Source organism: Dromaius novaehollandiae, chromosome 4 (assembly GCF_036370855.1).
Source record: "Dromaius novaehollandiae isolate bDroNov1 chromosome 4, bDroNov1.hap1, whole genome shotgun sequence".
Lineage (NCBI taxonomy): Eukaryota > Metazoa > Chordata > Aves > Casuariiformes > Dromaiidae > Dromaius > Dromaius novaehollandiae.
Window position 1 is genome coordinate 45891540 of NC_088101.1, and position 19138 is coordinate 45910677.

Below are 19138 nucleotides of genomic sequence, written 5' to 3' on the forward strand. Positions count from 1 at the left end.
CGGCAACAAAATCCTCTGGAATAGAAAGGTTCTGGAAGAGTTAGTACTTCCTAATTGAAGCAACAGTTAGAATTTTAATTTAACTAGCATTTAACTTGACACTGCCAGATTATTTTTATTCCCATTCTTTTTATATGGATATTAAGTAAAATATGATCAGTCTCTGGAATTTAAAAAGATAAGTATACATATTGTGGGATTCTCCAGTGAAACTATGCCAAGAGTACTTGCTGTTAAACATTGCTGGGGGGAGTGGGCATTTGACTCATGTAAAGTACTGTTTAACTTATTTTATTGTTCACTTGTCTGTCCGTCTTTTGTTTTGTCTCATGTATGTAACTTTATGCAGTCATTCCAGCATAATTTCCTTAGAGTAATTTATCTTGTTACTAGGAATTCCATTCTTTTCTTGTGAAATTCTTACAATTTAATTAAAATATAAATTAATGTATTTACCAGGAAAGAGCTGCAAATCAGTCATTTCAAGTATTGATAGAAAATACATAGTTTTTGTCCTCACTTTCACTTTCCTGATAAAATGATCGTAAATTCTAACATAAAATAAATTGCTTCAAACACCCTTCATTGAGGCAGTGATTACGTGCTGCTTGAGAATGATAGGAGTTCTGCACCCCGGGCTGATTTGTGTCATTACAAGATGATTATGGTTAAAAAAGCAATTGTAAAAGTTGGGTGCTTTTTTTCTAACAAACAACCACATAATTCAGATCATAGTATGTTTACTAAATCATAACAGCTTAATCTGTATAACTGAAAAGCTATTAAATGTATGGCAAAACTAGAATTATTCTTCTGTGGTTTATGTATTGAACTTACCAAATATTTCCCAATCTCAAATCTTAATTTTAGATGATGATTATATGCTGGCAGAATGACCATTATTTGATATGTTTGCTCTTACAATTTGGACAGGGAGAAAAAAACTGAGAAAAGATTCTTCTCCTGGTAATAAGTATATTGATAAGAAATAAGCAATGAATGGCAGATGTTACTTTTATACTTGTTTTAACTTCATAGTTACATACTACAGTATGCAATCTAACATCTATAATACTATGGGGGTGTTGGTAAGGTAAAAATGTATTTAAAATGGGATTAAAAAGCGGATTGGCTTATGTGGCCAATTTATCCACTTCCACCTTTTCTTCCTCTCATAAGACCCTTTGTCATTCCAGGATTCCTCTGTTTAGGGGAAATGAGGACATAACATGACAACTTTAGGATATTTTTTACAGTTGCACATTCAGCTATTTAGTACAATGATCCAAAGTGAAAATATGTGCGTGATATCTCAGGAAATGAGAAGTATCATCATACAGAGAAAACTTCATTTTCTAAACTATTGAAAAAAATGTATCTTTTTTTTCCAGGGAACAAGAATGGAAGGATATGCAGATCCTTCTACAGCTGCTCAGGATGCGATGGTAAATGTAGTCAGATGTCAGCTTCTCAAATATAAAAAACAAGAATAAACACAAATGTTGAAAGGTGATTTAGGACTTACAATCTTTTGCATTTTTTTTCTTTGTCTGATGTATTAGATCTTGTGGGAAGCATGTCAGCAGAAAACAGGGGAACACAAAAACATGCTCCAAATGATTCTCTGCAACAGGAGTTACCAGCAGTTGTGGATGGGTAATCCAGCAGTTCAGCTGTTTGAACATACAGTAGAGAGGAAGAATCTGTCTTGCTAATAAAATCATGGTTCACATACCAGGAAGCTCACTGTGCAAAGTATTAGTCTGAAACTTTAAGCATCCAAGAACCTAAGTGTGAATCCTTTGAGCTCTCAAGTCCCACTGATGTTAAGGGGAGTCTGGAAGTAATGGAAAATTGAACTGTGCCTGATGACTACAGATGTAGCTGTAGATAGAACAGATAGACACCACAATGCCTAATGAAAGAGAGAAGACCGGGACCAAAGACATGGGCTATGGCTGTACTGAGTTTACACACAAAGCAAGCAACAGGATGAGGCAGATATTTCTAAACTATTTTCTTCATTTCTCCTAAATTGCTCTGTACTATGGGTGAAAACTGCTTGGGAGAGGCAGTAGGCGTATTTTCATCAAATGTTAGTATGTTAAACACATTGCTATGTGGATCCTTTTCCATGGACGTTTCGAAGTATTTTTTGATGGGAAGATTTCTGCGGTCTACATCTGTTCTCTTAATTGACACACACAAACACAGGAACATAACTGGATTGTTTTGATTTAAAGCTAGATAGTCAGACATAATTACAGATTGAAAAAAAAAAAAAAAAAAAAAAGACTTTCCTTCCACTGTAGAACAGAAAACATCTCATACCTGTTTGGTGACAGGTTTGAGATATTATCGCAGCCAGCTGACATGAGTTAATTGTTTGTGGTATATTGGAGAATCTACAGAGGAGAAAGCTCCTGGAAGCCAGGTTTCAAGGTACTCATTTAGATTACCTTACCTGGGGGATAATAATGTAATGAAACACTAAAAAAAAAACCTCAATAGTTATAACAGTGGTGGAGACGGGAAGCAGGGAGGTTGATCACTCTTACTGAACTAGAATAAAGAAAGGTGTTTTTTTCTTTCAAGTTTTTCAGGAGTTCCAAAATATCTCTGGGCAAGACATAGTAGATGCCATTAATGAATGTTATGATGGATACTTTCAAGAATTACTGGTTGCGATAGGTAACATAAAAACATTATTTTATACTAGCAGTAATCTCTTAATAAACATCTGGAATGGTATCTCTGATGCATTAAAAATGTATTTTTTTCTCATACTTTTCTCCATTTTCCTATATTATGTGATCAAAAATTTGGGGGATAATTAATGGATGTAGAAAAGGATGTTTGTATAGAAATACTGTTCCTTGTTTGCGTAAATCTAAAAATGTATATATGCAGTAGTAAATTGTGAGTGAAAAGGGCTAATACTGGTTATTTGATCAATGAAAAGTGCATTAGTAACTGATCCTACATACATTTAAATCATTGGCAAAATTTTCAGGAATTCAGTGGTATATAAAAAAGTTCTAAGCTTTATGTGCTTTGGTTTCCCATTTATAAAAAATGATAATAATATTTCTTCAGAGATGTCATGTGAGCATATTCATTAACATTTAATAAGCCCTTCTGTGCAGCAGCTGTGAGTACACAAAAAGTAGCTGACAAATACAGTCAACCATTTGTCATCACCCTGTTTGTGCCTGACAAATATAGTCATATTTGTGAAAACTGGTAGCTTAACTTTAAGCTGAATCACGGGTGGCACTACCCAGCTTTATATTTCAAAGACCCCAAAGCCAATAGAAGTATTTTTACACTAATCTTCTGTTTTCCTCTTGTAACTTCTTTCTCCTAGTTCTCTGTGTTCGGGACAAGCCTTCCTATTTTGCTTACAGGCTTTACCATGCAATCCATGTAAGTAGTCTTTCTTCTTTATATATCATAAAAAGTAGTTTTTCTGGTTTTTATTTGTTTATTTTTAAACAAATACATATAAATCAGTCCATTCAATTTTTTAAGGTGTTGATTGTTTGTTTTAATGCTTTTGGTACCTAAATCAATTTAAAAGTAGTAGTGTGTTTGCAACAGTTGGGATTTAACTATGTAAAAGTAAAAAGTTTGAATATTTAGATTTCTTTAAAAATACCTGTCTGGTAACTTTATCATTTTTTTCTTGAATTTGAAAACCTTTATTTTCTATGGATTGTATCTCCCTCTGCTGTGCAGAACTCAGCGTGCACTTTAGAACAGTCTCTTCTTATTATGCAGCTTTGTCACTAGAGATTTAATAAGTATCATTATTAATTAAATGATAAATTAGTGTTACATGAAAACAAATTGTCAGATTTTCCTGGGGGCTCAATGCATATATGCAAAGTCTCATATCTTGATGTATAACTGCTAACAGACTAAACCAAATGAATGTCAAGAAGAAATGTGGGTAAATACAAAGAATACTACAGACACTTCCCACTGGAGGTCACTGTTGACATTTCCTTTTGTTTTTCATTTATTAGTGAAAATAATGGGACATTCTGTTATATAAAAATGTAATGTAATCTTTTAAGCCTGAAGATAGAAGACAGTCATAAAATTAGCCATAGGTAAAATGAGAAGTACCGTTTTAGGGCCAGAATGGCAAAGGTAGGTCCAAGTCAGAACCATCCCATAAACCTAGTCAGCAACACTTCAGCAGGGTCCCAGTATCCTCTCCCAGATGCTGCCACTACTGCTGGCATGTGTTTTAGCTAAACCAGCAACAGCGGCAACAACGGACCAAGGAAGACTCTGTTGGCAGAGAGAAAAAGGCAGTGTTTTTTTCTGAGTGGTCAAAATTGGATTCTGGCACATCATGACATGAAATAGCTTTGCCAAAACTATCCCAGGAAATACCAGCTATCAGGAAAAGAGATGTTTCTCAAAGGCCCTGCATCAAGACTGATTTTCATGCTAAAACCTCATTTTAATTAAAAAAAAATCATACAGATGGTTTTCTTATATATTATATTCAGATGATGTGTGTGGTGCAGGAAGAAAACTCTTGAAGGCCTCAGACTGAGCATTTGCATTTTATTTTAATTTTTTACTATTTTCACAAAATGTTTTAATAAACATGAATAATCTTTGAATGAAAGGTGTGAATTTTAAATTTTTTCTGTTTTTGCAATCAAGTTTTGTACAGATTACACAAATAGGTTTTTTTTATACTTCCATTTACAAAACAATATAATAAAGCCCACCCAGGATTCTAATGCTTGGAATCGTAGTCCCTATGGCTTATAAGAGTCCATAATGGCTTGTAAGAAAGATTTTAATCTAGCTATCAAACATGTATCAAATTCTTCATATGCAGGTTTTTAACATTGCTTACTACTTGCTTTTTGGAAGACTGCGTTTCAATACGAATGGCTAGTTGATAAAATTACCCATTTGGCTTTAAGCAATCTGAATTGGTAATGAGTCCCCCCCAAATCTGTTTTGATCAATTTTATTGCCCACTAGATGTCACCATTCTCCATAGAATAACAATATGAAAATGGATTCATTTAGAAGCTTTCCAATAAATAATAGTTGAATACAAGCTATGTAAGTTCTAAGACAATGGTTAAAAATCTCTCTGAATCCACACTGGGCAGCAGCTGTTGTGGAACAGATTGTTGGCTTCAGTACAGCTTGAGTGGATACATTCCTCACAAGGAAAGCCACAACAGCTAGCTGGAAAACTGAAAACCTGTGACTATTAACAAGAGAACATCTGCTTTCTTTCTTTTTAAAGTTTCAAAGCATGGGTTCAGCGATACATGATGGATTTCTGTTATTCAGTAGTACGAATTCTATTATCCAAGCATGTGAAAACTCTGTAGAATAATAGCTTTGAATCCTTAGTTTCTTTTCAGATAGAATATCTTTATGGGTGGCCTCAATAATAGGCTGTTTAGTAAAAATTCATATAAGCATGTTTAGATAGACAAGCACACACTGTCAAACTGTCAGGTTTCTTCACATCTTTTTTTCTTTGTAGGATTTTGGGTTTCATAATAAAACAGTTATAAGGATTCTCATTGCTAGGAGTGAAATTGACTTGATGACTATAAGACAACGATACAAAGAGAGATACGGGAAATCACTTTTTCATGATATTAAAGTAAGTTTTTTCACGTATTTGCACATATTCAGCACAGGCACCATATAGATTTTGTAGACCCCTATCAGAAAAATACTGAGAGTTAATATCTATCCAATCCCTTGGTTTAAAAAAAGGAAAAATAGTAATGTATAGAATCCATAACTTGTATCTTAGTGCCTCAGGCTGACTTCAGTATGGGAATTCTCAACTCACTCTCATCCCATGTGATTTTTTCCCTCCTCAGTAGCATGAGGAGGACATAAACAGACCAGGCAGTGTATGCTGGGGAATATTTTGCATGAGTAGTTTCTACACTAATCGATATCATTCAGCAAGGTTAGTCTGGTATCACTTAAGTGTGAAACTGAGATCAAAATGTGGTCAATCCTTGTGCTTATGTAGCAGCCTTCAGAAAAACTATATCCCTTGTATTCTTTCTGTGCATCTTCAGTCAAAACCCTGGAACTGTTGAATTGTGTAACAATGACTCTTGATAAGACACTTTGCAATTTTTTTATGTTGCTATATTGCAACTATAAGACTGCCAGAAATAGCTAATGATTTGGGGGCATTGAACTTGAGAAGCATTAAACGGATTTGACTGATCCAACCTTTAAAAGCTAGATCATTTTTAGGTGCCTGAGCAACCAATAACTGGGATACGTGAAATTAAATAGTCTTGGCCTAAAATCCTTGTGATAATACTGTAGATATTGTATAAAACCTTACAACAGTACCCTAGTCCTTGTCATACACACACGGGGAAAATGAGGAAAAATTACAGTCTCAAAAATATTTTTTTCTTGCAGCATTTTGCTTCTGGGCATTACGGGAGTGCCTTACTTGCCATCTGTGCTGGTGATGCTGAAGAATATTAAGCAAGACGATGCATTCTGAAGTCTGTATAAATCCATTTTAAGTAGAAATTGAAGCAATACACAATAATCTATAACTGTAAGCTATCCATATACTACAAGAAAAATTAGTCCTATACATTTCCTAACCTTAAATCTTTGTTGAAGCACGAAAAAATGTACACAAATGTTTCCTGTCAGGAACATCGTTTTATCCCTACTTCTGATCAAATCATGTGTGTTTCTATGATTAATGTAAATTAGTAAAACAATTAGTAAAATAACTTTATCCAAATACATGCTTATATGCTTATTATTCTGTCTTTTAACATCCCATACATTAGATAATAAAGATAGCCTCTTGAAGAACCTACACGCTTCTCCATCGGAGAGAAAATACATTTTACTTCCTTTACTGTTAGCAGCATGATTTCTTTTTTAAATGACATTTTTGCTTTTTTCCCCACTTCTCATCCTCACCTTTTATGCTCTTGAACAGCATTATTTTAGTCACTGTCATAAGCATCTGCCCCTGTCTATTAACAGTCACTCACCTAAGAGTGATTTTGTATTCTCTTTCATTGAGCACACATACCTAATGCATTTATCTTTTTCTGTTTCAAACTAAAGGAAAAATTAGAATCAGGTATCACAGATCATTCTTGATTTAGTGTCATGCCTTGAAAATCACTGGAAGATAAAACATTATGTGGCTTTGAGAAATTAATTCAGCATTCTGAAAGATTAAAATGCTGTTTGCATCTTTGAAATTTAAAGCATTAATTGAATACTGACATACAGAACACCCAAGTTTTTCTAGGATGCCTCTTATTATAATTCATGAGTTAAGAGCTAACTAATAATACTTAACACTTTACCCTTAAGTAAGGTTTCAAAACATATAATACGTCACAGAATACTAGCAAAAATTTATTTTGACAACAAATTGTGACGACTCATACTGAAGTGTAGCTTCCTGCTACTCAGCACGAGTAGAGGTGGCAGAACCTGCTCGAGGCCTCCTCCCCAAGAAAGCATCGCACGTGAAATAGCCCGTGAGTCTAGTCAGTGCCGCCTGTCCATGCAGCTTCCTGGCCTGTTTGTGTCACCTGTCAGTCTCTTGTCTAGTTAGATTCACAAGTAAGGGAAAACGTAGTAATTTTACATTAAAACCGCTACCCTCTGCTTTTTCCTGTAGCAACAAAGTTTCCAAATGAACACAGGTATTTGACTTTTTAAAGCAAGCACTGTGCCTTGGGGGAACTATAGTGCAGTATGATTGTACAGAGTACTGCTGTGTTATAAAAACATACAAATAACGTGGTTGCTTTTATGCAGTTTGCATGCATCCCTTCCACGGGTCTGTGAGAGTTACGTGTTTTCAGTGTACCGGTCTTTACAAACATTGATTTTGAGTGTTTCAAAAGTATTGGTTTACAGTAAACGTGAAATTTTGGCTGGGGGTCTGCGTTGAGTTTGACAAATTGAAAATACTTCCGCTACAGAGCTGGAGCTCAGGCCAGGACGTCGGTGGGAAGGGATCTAGGAGGGAAAACGCAGAACTGGAGTACGAGACAAGCACTCCCCTAACTTGTTACCCTTAACAAAACCCGAAGCTTGCTTAAGTTTTATCACGACTTTGCACCTGCAGTTACGTGTCGCTAACCGCCGCCCTATCGCACCACTGCAGAGTTGCTTCGTATTAATGCTGCCTATTTGCACACAGGAATAAAAATAAATAAAATTAAAAACGTTCTCTCGGCAGAAGGCAGCCGGGAAGCTCCCGACGCCCGCGTCGCTTCCCGAGGGCAGCAGGACTCCCCGCCCCTGCGGCCGCGCATTTAACGCCCGCAACCGACGGCGGCGGCGGGTGCCGGAGTGCCGCCGCTCACGCGCCCGTTGGGAGGCGCCGGGTCCTAGCGCGCACCGGCAGCGCTGCCGCCGCCACCGGTCGCGCACCCGCCACCCAGCGCCCCGCGCCGTCTGTGACGCTGCCGGCGGCCCGCTGCGCTCTGACTGGAGGAGAGCAGTGTCAATCTCGCTCCTTCCCCAAATCGCCGCCGCGGCGGCTCCTCGCCCCGCCCGCCGCTGCCGGCTTCCACTTCCTGCGAAGTTCGCGGCTGGAAGCGGCGGTTGAAGTTCGAAGCCGGCGGCGCCGTTGGCGGCGGGGCCGCCCGCTGCCCCCGGGGCCCGCAGCCGGCTCGCGGCGGGGCCCGCGGCCGCCCGGCACTGAGCTGGAGGCAGCGGGGCCGCGCGGCGAGCCGGGGGCGCCTAGCCAGGCCGCCTGCGTGCCGGGCCGCGCGGAGGAGGAGCCGCGGCCTCGGCCGCGCGGGTGCCCGCCGCAGATGGAGGCCAGCCTGACGTGCGCCGTGTGCTTGTCCCTCTTCGAGGAGCCGGTCACGCTGCCGCTGTGCTCGCACAACTTCTGCCGCGACTGCGTGCTGGAGTGCCTGGCATCGGCCGAGGCCGCCCGCGTGCAGCAGCAGCGGGGCGCGGGGCCGGCGCGCCTCTCGCGGGGGGGCGCGGGGCAGGGCGCCGCGGCCGGCGCGCGCGTGTCGTGCCCGCTGTGCAGGAAGCTGTGCCCGCTGCCCCGCGGCGGCGCCGCCGCGCTGCCCGTCAACACCACCCTGGCGGAGGTGGTGAAGCTCTACCGGTCGGGCACAGCGGGGGCCGCCAAGGCGGCGGAGGCGGAGCAGGGGCAGGGGCAGGGGCCCGGGCTGCTCTCCCCGCTGCCGCTCGGCGGAACCTGCCAGAAGCACCCGAGCCGGCTGGTGCAGCTCTACTGCCGCATGTGCCGCCAGGCGGGCTGCGGGCAGTGCGTGTCCGAGGAGCACCAGGGCATCTTCCACTCCGTCAACCTCATCGACACTGTGTATCAGGAGGAAAAGGTAAGCGCGCCGGGCGTTGGGCCGGGCGGTCGGGCAGTGCCGCGGGGGTCCCGCCCGGCGAGGACCGCTTCCGTTCAGGAACGCGGGGAGAAACGCCGTGGCGCGGGGGGGGGGCGAGAGGCCGCGAGGGAGCGCGCTGCTTCGAGCGGGGGCCCTCGATGACCTAGGTGGCCTGTTCAGAAATAGCTTAGATAAACAACAATTTATTAAATGTGTAACAGAAATATATTCTAGTAACTGGCAGGCCTACTAGGATTTTTGTTTGGGGTGTTTTTGTAGTAGTAGAAGAGACTTTTGTCAAAACAGCTAGCATTCTGCTAAAGTGAGCTTTTCGCGCCCTCCTTAACCTGGGTGCTGGATAGCGTCTCGTAAAACAGTTGTGATACACACTATTGAAACAGTGCTAAAGGGGATAGGTATAGTGGCTACTGTAGCTAAGAAAGTAAGGCAGCGATGATAAAAATTAATTTGGAGCCACTGCTTTAATATTCTGCCCTAAACATAATATTTTACTGATCAGGGCCAGAATTGGCAAATATGGTTTATGTTCTTATTAAAGAAAAAGGTTAATGTTTGTTTTTTCAGACTTTGCTTTATATATAGGTAATGAAATAATTAGAAAACGCAGTTTTGAAGGTGATGTAGGATTTATCTTGTACTAACTAGAGGCTTCAGGGTAGTGATGGGGTAGATTTTCCATTAGCTGTAGATAGGTGATGGCTGACCTGGTGTGTAGTAACATTTTTGACAGTTCTGTAAGGCAGATGTTTTCATGGAGTCTGTATCTCTTGTGATGGATGGTTCGGTCGTTAAAAGTTTAAGTACAGCATTGGCTATTTTTTAAAGCCAGAAGTTATTCTTGCACTGATTTCTCTATGTCCACTCTCCTCCCTCACCAGCTGCCTGTCCTTGAAAGAACCAGGGGATAACAGTCTTTGTAGTAGACTGTGTTTAAAAGCAAACAAAATAACTTGGTTGTGGACTTGGTTGTCAGTGTGTGAGGCATTATACGTTGAAAAAAGAGTGTCTCAGATTTGCTTCTCAAACTGGAATAATATAACAGTGTTCTATTTTGATAGATGTGTCTGAGGGAAGAGGAGAAAAAGATGGAGGGAAAACAGACTTTTGTTGTAGCTATACAGGAATTTTAGCAAAATACTGTGTTGTAGCTGAGCCTAAAAACATTAGCTAGATAAACAGCAAATGGAAGTTTGTTTACTGTTCCAAGAAAGTGTGAAATATTAAGTGATGCTTTGTATCAGTGCCTGTGTTTATATGTTGTACAGAACATCCTGAGATAATATCAAGATAGCTACAGAAATATATTTATTTTATGGAGTGGGTAAAGCTGTAACAAGCTTTTCAATTGCTGTCTTTACAGTTAACCTTCTTCAGTAGTCTGAAAAAACTGAGAATAATAAATGAGAAGCTGATGAATGAAATCTCAAGTCATCCAAATGATACTGATGTGAGTTACAGATGCTGGATTTTTTTCTTACATAAATATGTAATATATATGTAGCTTGATAGCAACAGCTTGGTTCTTCACTCATTGTAGGTTAATCACAACATGGAGCATGCTGGTACCGTCTGTGGTGTTTAGACACATTCTGAGCTTAGTTAGGGATGTGACTCCAATGTAGGCTTTGCTACTGCAGCTTCATGTGCATTTACATTCTCTTGCTTCTAGATAATGCTGACCAATGAAGCAGAGATAATTGCACTGGAATTTGGAGAAATATTCAAAACTCTGGAAATGAAGAAAAAGCAATTGCTAGAAGATGTTGAAAACCAAAGAAGTAAAAAAGAGAAAGAATTTCAGATTTGGAAGAAAATGAAGGAAACTCACAAGAAAACCATTGAGAATTTTCTGAAGGATTGTGAAAAGCTTGTTCATGAATGTGATCCTCAGTGTTTCCTGGAGGTGATAGCCTTTCTATTGCTATTTGACATCATTTGTATAATCCTCAAAATGTCGTGTAGAGCCCGACACATTCTAGATTATGATTACAATAATGACAGGATCAGGGAAAACTAAACAAATGAAAAATTTAAAATTTAGACTAAAATAATTTGACACTTCATACTTTTTTATAACACGCTTTTTATTCTAGCAAAGTTTAAAAAGCATTCCTTGCAGTTAACGGGTGGTATTTAATGAGATTTACTAATGCTTTTTACTTTCCTTACATTAAAAAACTGATGAAATTGACTGTATAGCTATTGCTGTAACACTTGGTATATTATGCTACCAGCTCTGAAAGTAAGCTTGCTTGATGCTGGGTAAGGGAGCAATTTCCTAGTACTACTATCAACATTGTTTTGCAATTATATGCTTGTTCATGTTTATTTTCAAATATTCTGTATATTGAGCACTTTCATTGTATCATTAAACTTATGAGATACTAAAACCTTTGAGGGAGAAGATTGGAGCCAGAACTGATAATCTTTTGTAGTGCATAGTGGAGCACTGTACCAGATAACTGACTTAAGTTGAATTACACTGGTTCAAAAACCTACTGTAATCTGCGTCGAGGTGTGCGGTGGAGATATATTAGCTTATTCAAAGCTAGCTTAAGTACCTCTGACGAGCACTGTATCAAGTACTTTATATGCTTCTGTATAATACCCTGAAAGTCTTTCTCACAGTCTTCAAGGGAGCTGGAGATACAAACATGGTTTAATTAATTTGGAGATAAATGCTAGAGGAATGACAGACACAAGCTCAGTTAGCACTGTTATTGCAGCTAGGATAGACCTTTTCATCTGACTCTAAACCAGCTAGATTATTTATGTCCAACACTGTAGCTGCTGCTGTTTGGAACTTAGTGCAGGCTTCAGATACAGGTTTAAGAAATAACTGAATTCGGTGCTTGCTTTAACTTCAGTGCTCACAGATACATACCTCTGCTAAGAAACTGCAGCACAACTGCTGTTTCCCGCAACTGTATTTTTTGGTTTTTGTGGGGGTTTTTTGGGTTTTTTTTTTTTTTTGCTTTTGTTTTTGGTTTTTTTTTTTTACTGTCCTCAGATAAATGAGAAGTTAAAGTACTTGGAATTTGACCAAGTTTCTGGTAACTCAATTTGTCTAAGGGAAAACTTCACTTTCAGGTGAAAGTGACCCCCATTTATGGAAGAAATGTCCCGAATCCAATGATCGGTATGCCTCAAGCTTATCAGCTTTTTCCACTATATCAGTACATAGCTGATTGTGGTGAGGTGTATTTTTTAAGATTAATTGTAGTGAGGTCATCATAGGGAAGTCTCATGGGGGAAGGAGCTATATATAATATATATAATAATATATATTTTATGTCTATCATTTATTCTGTTGTTGTTTTTTGTTACCTATTCTTTGGTAAGTTGTCACTTGAAGGACTACAGCAAAATGCATTTCATCCTGCTATGATCTGGCTGATCTAAAACTAAAAGATGGCTTTTCTTATCTCATATAATATAATATTTCTATATAATAATATCTTGAGAGCATTTAGCAGATGTTTCCCTCACCAAGGAATACAAAATAGTCCTTCATTTGAATATTTACAAATATCTGAACATCTGAAATGTGTGAGATAACCGTATCGTTCATGACTCGTACTCTGAATGCTTTTCTTTGGCTCTCAAGAAATCTTTTTGTCCTCAACACAAAATATTATGGGATAGGTCATTCTCTCCCAGAATTGCCTTTTCTTATGTGGCAGGGTTTTTTTGTTGTTGTTATTTTAACTGTGTGTGTGTGTGTATTTATATATAACTGTACACAGTATTAATATATATACACATAAAATGTTAAAAGGTTTATCTCCTATAGTTCTGTGAAATTAAGGCAGGGAGTTTAACCTCCGAAGTACTTTAATAAAGCAATAGTCTCTTCTCACAAAGTTGTTGGAAAACACACTCATATCTTATGAATTCTTTTTCTTATTTATAGGTGGCCTGTGGCTTGAATACAAGGTATATATGTATTTTTATGTACTTTATTGCTTTTCTTGTAAATCTTTAAGATTAAAAGAATAGTTATTTTAGATGTGGTTACAGATATCCGCTTAATGAAAATAATGATTAGTAACTAAGTCATTATTAATGCTTGTGGATTTTTGGATGCTGCGTCCTCAAAATTTTAGGCAGTATGTGTCAATAACTTGTGATGTAGTATCGGGGATGAGATAATCAGCCTGTTGTATATCAGTCTTTGAATCAGCTCATTGGTAAAAACTGTAATATAGGAATTAATAAATATAGGGTTATTGGACCTTTTTAGATACCTTACTTAGGGTTATTGGACTTTTTTAGATACCTTACTTGAACTGGAATCAGGAGTACTGGAGTGTGTACTTGTTGTTCAGTTATAAAATATTTGGAGTTAACAGTAGAAGCTTTTACAGCATGGCTCTTTAAATATAAGAGCATATATGAAGATCCTGCAGTATCTTCATATTCATTGTTTGCAGTGCACTTATCCTGAATGCCATATTTCTTTCTAAAGATTCTTAATTAAACTTCTTATCACTTACATGACTTTAATTATTTAAAGGCCAGTGAAGCATGGTTTTTAAGAAAGAATGTTGGAAATGGAGTTCTTTAAAATATTTCATGGTTCAGACTAACATCAGCGATGTCCTCTGAAAGAGTATAATTTTGATTCAGATACAGCACGTTAATAACAGGGTTTCTTAAAAAAAAATCTTTTGGCTGACTTACAGACGCTTCTTTTTGCAGTTTTCATTTTCCATGAAACATAATTCAAATGAATCTTCAAGTAATAATGTTTAAAAAGAGAAATTTAGGAAAATCTCAATGTTTTATTGAAGGCTTACTTCAGATTTTTTTCTGCCTTTTACTTTCTTTTCCAATAACTTTTGTATTAAACAATGTAATTTTGTTGTTGGCATTTGAGCCTTAATAAAAAGGGGGTTTAAAGTATGGGGTTTTTCTGCTTTTCCAGAATGAAAACTCAGCTTGACCTGATGAATATAGCCTCCAGCTATGAGAAACCACCAGAGTATACCCAAAAGAAAATGGATATCAAACCTCTGGTTAATGAAATTTTGGCCTTGAAGTTAATACCAGTTAATGTAGGTGTAGTTAAAGGTAGGTAAGGAGGATTTAACGTAGGACAGATTCAGGAAGGCACTGTAGGAACCCCCAGTTTGTGGAATTCATTGCTAATAAACATTTTAGATGGCAGAAGTATGCATGAGTTGAGAAAGCATCTGAACAAATGAATAGAAGACAAGTTCATCAAGGCAAATTTGTGGATGTGTCCTCTCCAGAAAGTCTCTAAGCTGTGTTTTTGGAAGCTGGGAGAAGTTTCATTATAATTTTCCTATAAAACCTGTATGACCATTGTCAGAAATGTAATACTGAGCTAGATGGATGTTTGTTGTAGTGTAATACCAAAGTTGTCTACTCCCTGATTAAATAAATGTTTTAATCTGTAGAATAAAAAGGTGGGTGCTGTGTCGGGGCAGTTAGAAAAGCTCTTACGCAGGCATCTTGCTTTGCATCACAGGAGCTTAAATAAGTGCTAGAGTTTTAGTTGCATAGGACAAGGTAAGTTTGTTCTTAATTGTAATCTAGATGCACAGGAACTTTTAAGGATGCAAATACAGGAATAAAACGACTTTAGTCACATGTAGCTCTTTGAATGCTGCAGCAAGGGTTTTCTGTCTTTTGTGGCGTAGGGGGGGATAGGTTTTTTTTTAGTGCAAGTCCAGTATTAAGTATATAATATGGGACTGATAATGCCTATAGTGCCTTTGTGTCTTACCTGCAGTCTGTATTTCATTGCGTGGTATCCTGTACATTTTGAAAATATCTGCGGAGTTGTTTTTATCAATGTAAACTTCATATTAAGATAGTACTTGATTGATTTATAAAAACAGAGTATTTTTGTTACAATTTTGTGTCTAGAAAAATGTTTGCATTATTTTTCATACTTGGAGGCTCTCCAATCAATATTTCTTTTTCCTTCTAATAGATCTACCTTCTCAAGGAAATGAGAACTCAACTAACAATACTGTATTTAAAAATAACGTAAAGCAATGGAAAGACCAGAAAAATGCACCAAACACATTTCGTGTAAGTAATTGGCTCTGAGGTTACAATGCTGTATGGTACTTTGTTTTGTCTTTTATATCAAAATGGGCTATAATGTCTGCAAAACATCTTTCAGCCAGTAGCAGGACAGGAGGAAACGCTAGCAGATGGTGGTCGGATCTGTACTCGCTTAATGTCAATATCGGAAATGTCAGCATTTCAAAACATGAGTCATGAGGTATGACTGAACATCTGTTGTAAGTATGGCTAGGTTATTAATTGTTACAATACAACTTTCTAAATATGTTTTTATACTTTTTTCTACTTTTATTTTGAGAAAGGTGCCTTCCAATTCTAGAATGTAAATCTGATAAGGTTATTAAAGCTGCCAAGATGAAATTCTTTTTGGAAAGCTACAGTTTGATGGTACCTAGTGACTTAATATACATATGTTTTAATGTGGCTTTTTCGGATGCATCTGTAGCTTTCTAATCCAAACAGGATTCTCTGTTGCTTAGTAGAACAGGAAGTAATTTGCTGATGTTCTGGGGTTTTTTGAAGATAACAGAATTCTCTCTTCCAAGTCTGCCTAAATTCCTGAAACTCTGAAGCTGAAACCGGTCTCTCTTTAGTTGCATCTCCAGTGGTCTAGTTAGGAGACCACTCATTCACACTTCAGTGCCGTGTGGGTGGCTCAAGGTGGAGTATTGTTCCGTGCAGGGATGAATCTTGTTGCAGTTAGTGTAAGTGTGGCTGGCCATTAATTGTTTAATGTATGTACTGGGAATAGCAATGGCAGGTGAACACACTAAGAAGTCGCTTAGGCACTCTGAATGTGTAATTATTATTATTTATTATTTTGTAGAAGACATTTGACTCTTAGTCCCACTGAGAATGTAATTTAGTATGTATCTAATCAAATACTGTATTGTTTTCACATGGTGGTTATTCATGACAGAGCTTGAGAATTTGTCATTTAATATGACTCTAAGCTAGTATTTTTAAACATTTTTGGCTTTGGCAGTCATCTTATGTACTTTTTTCCCCCCTATAGTTTCCTATTTCACTATCTATTTTGTCATTAGGGTCCCATGTGTATCTTGTTCGATTGTTTTTAAATATCTTTTTTCATCATGATGTGGTTTCTGTTGACTTCTAGCAGCAATGGAGGGGGGAAAATTATCATAAATGCTATTAAAATATGCAAACAGCTTTTTTTTTTAATCCTAGCATTGTATATAACTATTTTACAATTTCTGAATCCACAAATGCTCCGTTTTACTTAACAGGATTCATTTCTGTAATTGTAGGAGCTACGTTATAAATATTACATGGAACATCCGAAGCTATCTCATGAGTTCAAGACACAAAGCCTACCTGTAAATAAAAAGTATAAATGTGTAACCACTGAGGCTTTGAAGAATAAGTCCTCAGGATTTCCTTTTGTATCTTCACCTACTAAAGCAAATAATGCAGATAAAGTAAAAATGGGAAGCTTGCAAAGAGCAGATGGTTTTGACGAGATAAGCTTTTTCAGTACTAGTAATCATAGCATTCCGTCCACAAACTTGAATTTTTCTGAAACAAATGGTGACTTTAAATTTTTTCATGAAAAAAGGTCCCAGGAAAAAAGCACAATGACCTTATCAGAGAACTCTAACAGCTTAATAATTAAAGAAAAAATACCAATGCAGTCATCAGCAGTTATGGTTTCCAATGAAATGGATGCAAATTCCAGCACTTCATCTGGTTTAAAACCATCAGCATCAGTACCTGTTACTGTTTCAGGTTCAACATTTTTAGACATTTCTGCAGGGAGAGTTTCTGCTTCACCTTTTGCTTTCAGTGCATGTAACAACTCGTTATCCAGATTTATTAAAGATGCAGCTACAGTTTCCTTTGCAAAGAAAGACAGTAAATTTACTTTCCCTACATTTTATCTAGGGAAATATGATCCTGAGGATGAAACAGATGACCAGGATGAAACCAAACTTACAAAACCTAGTTCTGTAACTAAAACTACTGTTTCTGATGTTTCAACGAGTCCTAACTTAGAATTGGCAGAAAGTGAGAAACCAGTTTTTTCATTTGCCTTTGGCAATTCAGAAAAAGATTGTTTCACAGTATCTGGAGCCAGCAATTCATTTAAGGTTTTACCATTACCCTCATTTTTTAACCATTTGGAGAAGCTATCTGACCAAAATGCAACATGTCGCATGGGAGAAAATACAGTTTCTCCAAACGAAGATGTAGAAGACTGTGTTCTAAATCCATCTGTCTCATTGGAACAAGCTGCTAATACCTCAGAATCCATCACTACTGTAGCTCACAGTACTTCAGAAACCAGCACTGCAGCTGAGATGAATGTTGTTTCTGGGACCCCCCTTCACCACAGCAGTTATGTTTTTTCCTTTGCAAATAACTGTCTTCAGCTGCCTTCACCAGTGTTTTCATTTGGAAGCATTGTCAAAAGTACCTCTGATTCACTGACTTCCTCCTCAGTGCTTTTCCCTAGAAGTGGCACTAAAAAAAATGAAAAAAAGAAAACGGAATCTCCTAGCAAAACACCGTTAAGTCTAGAAAAGTCAGTGTCTCCAGAGCATACAGAATCTGCTTCTAAACATAGTCGCCCGAAATGTGCAGATTCTTTTTTTCCCTTGAGCTCATCTGAGAAGGTTGAAAATGAAGAAGTAATTGCTGATAGTAATCCTTCTTTTAGTCAGCCTTTCTATTCAGCCGCTGTTCCTGTTAAAGAACAGGCTGCCTCTTTCATATCAGCAAAACAAGAAATAAAGGTAAAAGATGAAGAAGGTAGAATTGTTGCTGAAAACAGCTCTTCCTGTGCTAGGAAGGAAGATGAACCTGAGTCTGTACTGTTTCAGAATGAAGCTTGTTCTGTTCCTGGCACATGCAGTGATTCATTTTTAGGAGGTTCTACACTTTCTGTAAATGAGGCAGGAGGAATACCAAGTGACACTGATTCTGACACTGAAGAGCTAAGTCAAACATCAGCCTCTAGTGATAACAGCAGTGCATCAGAATATTTTTCTGTTGCAGAAGACAAAATATCTGCTAGAGGAAAACCAGAGACATGAACACAGTGAAATGGAAGATAACTATGCTTAAACGAGCTGGAATTAAATAAACACTACATAACATTAACAAGTGGGGATTCCTTGTGGTTTTACAGCTGTATCTTCCATGATTCTTGCCAGTTGAGGTATATCTGTGCTAGAAACCTAACTGCTCGTCCGCAACTACAATTCAATAAAGTATTTTTATGGTACAAACCCAAACTGAGGAAACAACCAAAAATGCCATGTGCTACTAAAGACTAAATTTAACCATACATACCACATACTTAGGAATGCAGGCTTTCCAGGAAGTGTCACTGGGGTATGTGAAGGGTGGGGGGGGGGATTGAGGTGCACCAGAAAGCAGTACCCTCCTGTTTTACTAAAACAGCACTGTACAATAGGGTCAAGTCAGTAAGAGTATAGACAGTAACATCCACCCGGGAAGCAAGGGTTGAGAAGACCCAGGGCAAAATAGTTTAAAGGAGGACACTGAAGGACATTACCCACTGAAAACTGTTTTGCCTCATCTCGCATTGGCTATATCCTGTTTCTGTGCTGTACTTAATGCATACTGAAGGCACAACTTCTGGTGTTACTCATTTCAGTAGTGTCTATTATGCATTTGAAATTGAAGCACTA

General features: G+C 38.2%; 2 protein-coding genes across 3 annotated transcripts in view; both read left to right on the top strand.

Annotated features, from left to right (window-relative positions):
• ANXA10 (annexin A10) overlaps positions 1–6781 on the top strand; it is a 30423-nt gene extending 23642 nt beyond the window's left edge. For both annotated transcript variants that reach the window (XM_026122916.2, XM_064510938.1), the window contains exons 7-12: positions 1392–1445; positions 1563–1656; positions 2596–2691; positions 3368–3426; positions 5534–5656; positions 6448–6781. In XM_026122916.2, coding sequence (XP_025978701.1) covers positions 1392–1445; positions 1563–1656; positions 2596–2691; positions 3368–3426; positions 5534–5656; positions 6448–6516 — 495 coding nt within the window. In that variant the 3' untranslated portion in view covers positions 6517–6781. The remainder of the gene's footprint in view (positions 1–1391; positions 1446–1562; positions 1657–2595; positions 2692–3367; positions 3427–5533; positions 5657–6447) is intronic.
• Positions 6782–8568: 1787 nt separating this feature from the next.
• On the top strand, positions 8569–18587 carry LOC112997050 (uncharacterized). Its single transcript, XM_026122870.2, has 8 exons — positions 8569–9380; positions 10762–10848; positions 11071–11304; positions 13315–13337; positions 14329–14474; positions 15364–15464; positions 15559–15660; positions 16733–18587. Exons 1-8 carry the CDS (start codon positions 8838–8840, stop codon positions 18515–18517), a joined length of 3021 nt encoding a protein of 1006 aa, XP_025978655.2. The 5' UTR covers positions 8569–8837; the 3' UTR covers positions 18518–18587.
• The last annotated feature ends 551 nt before the right edge of the window (positions 18588–19138 follow it).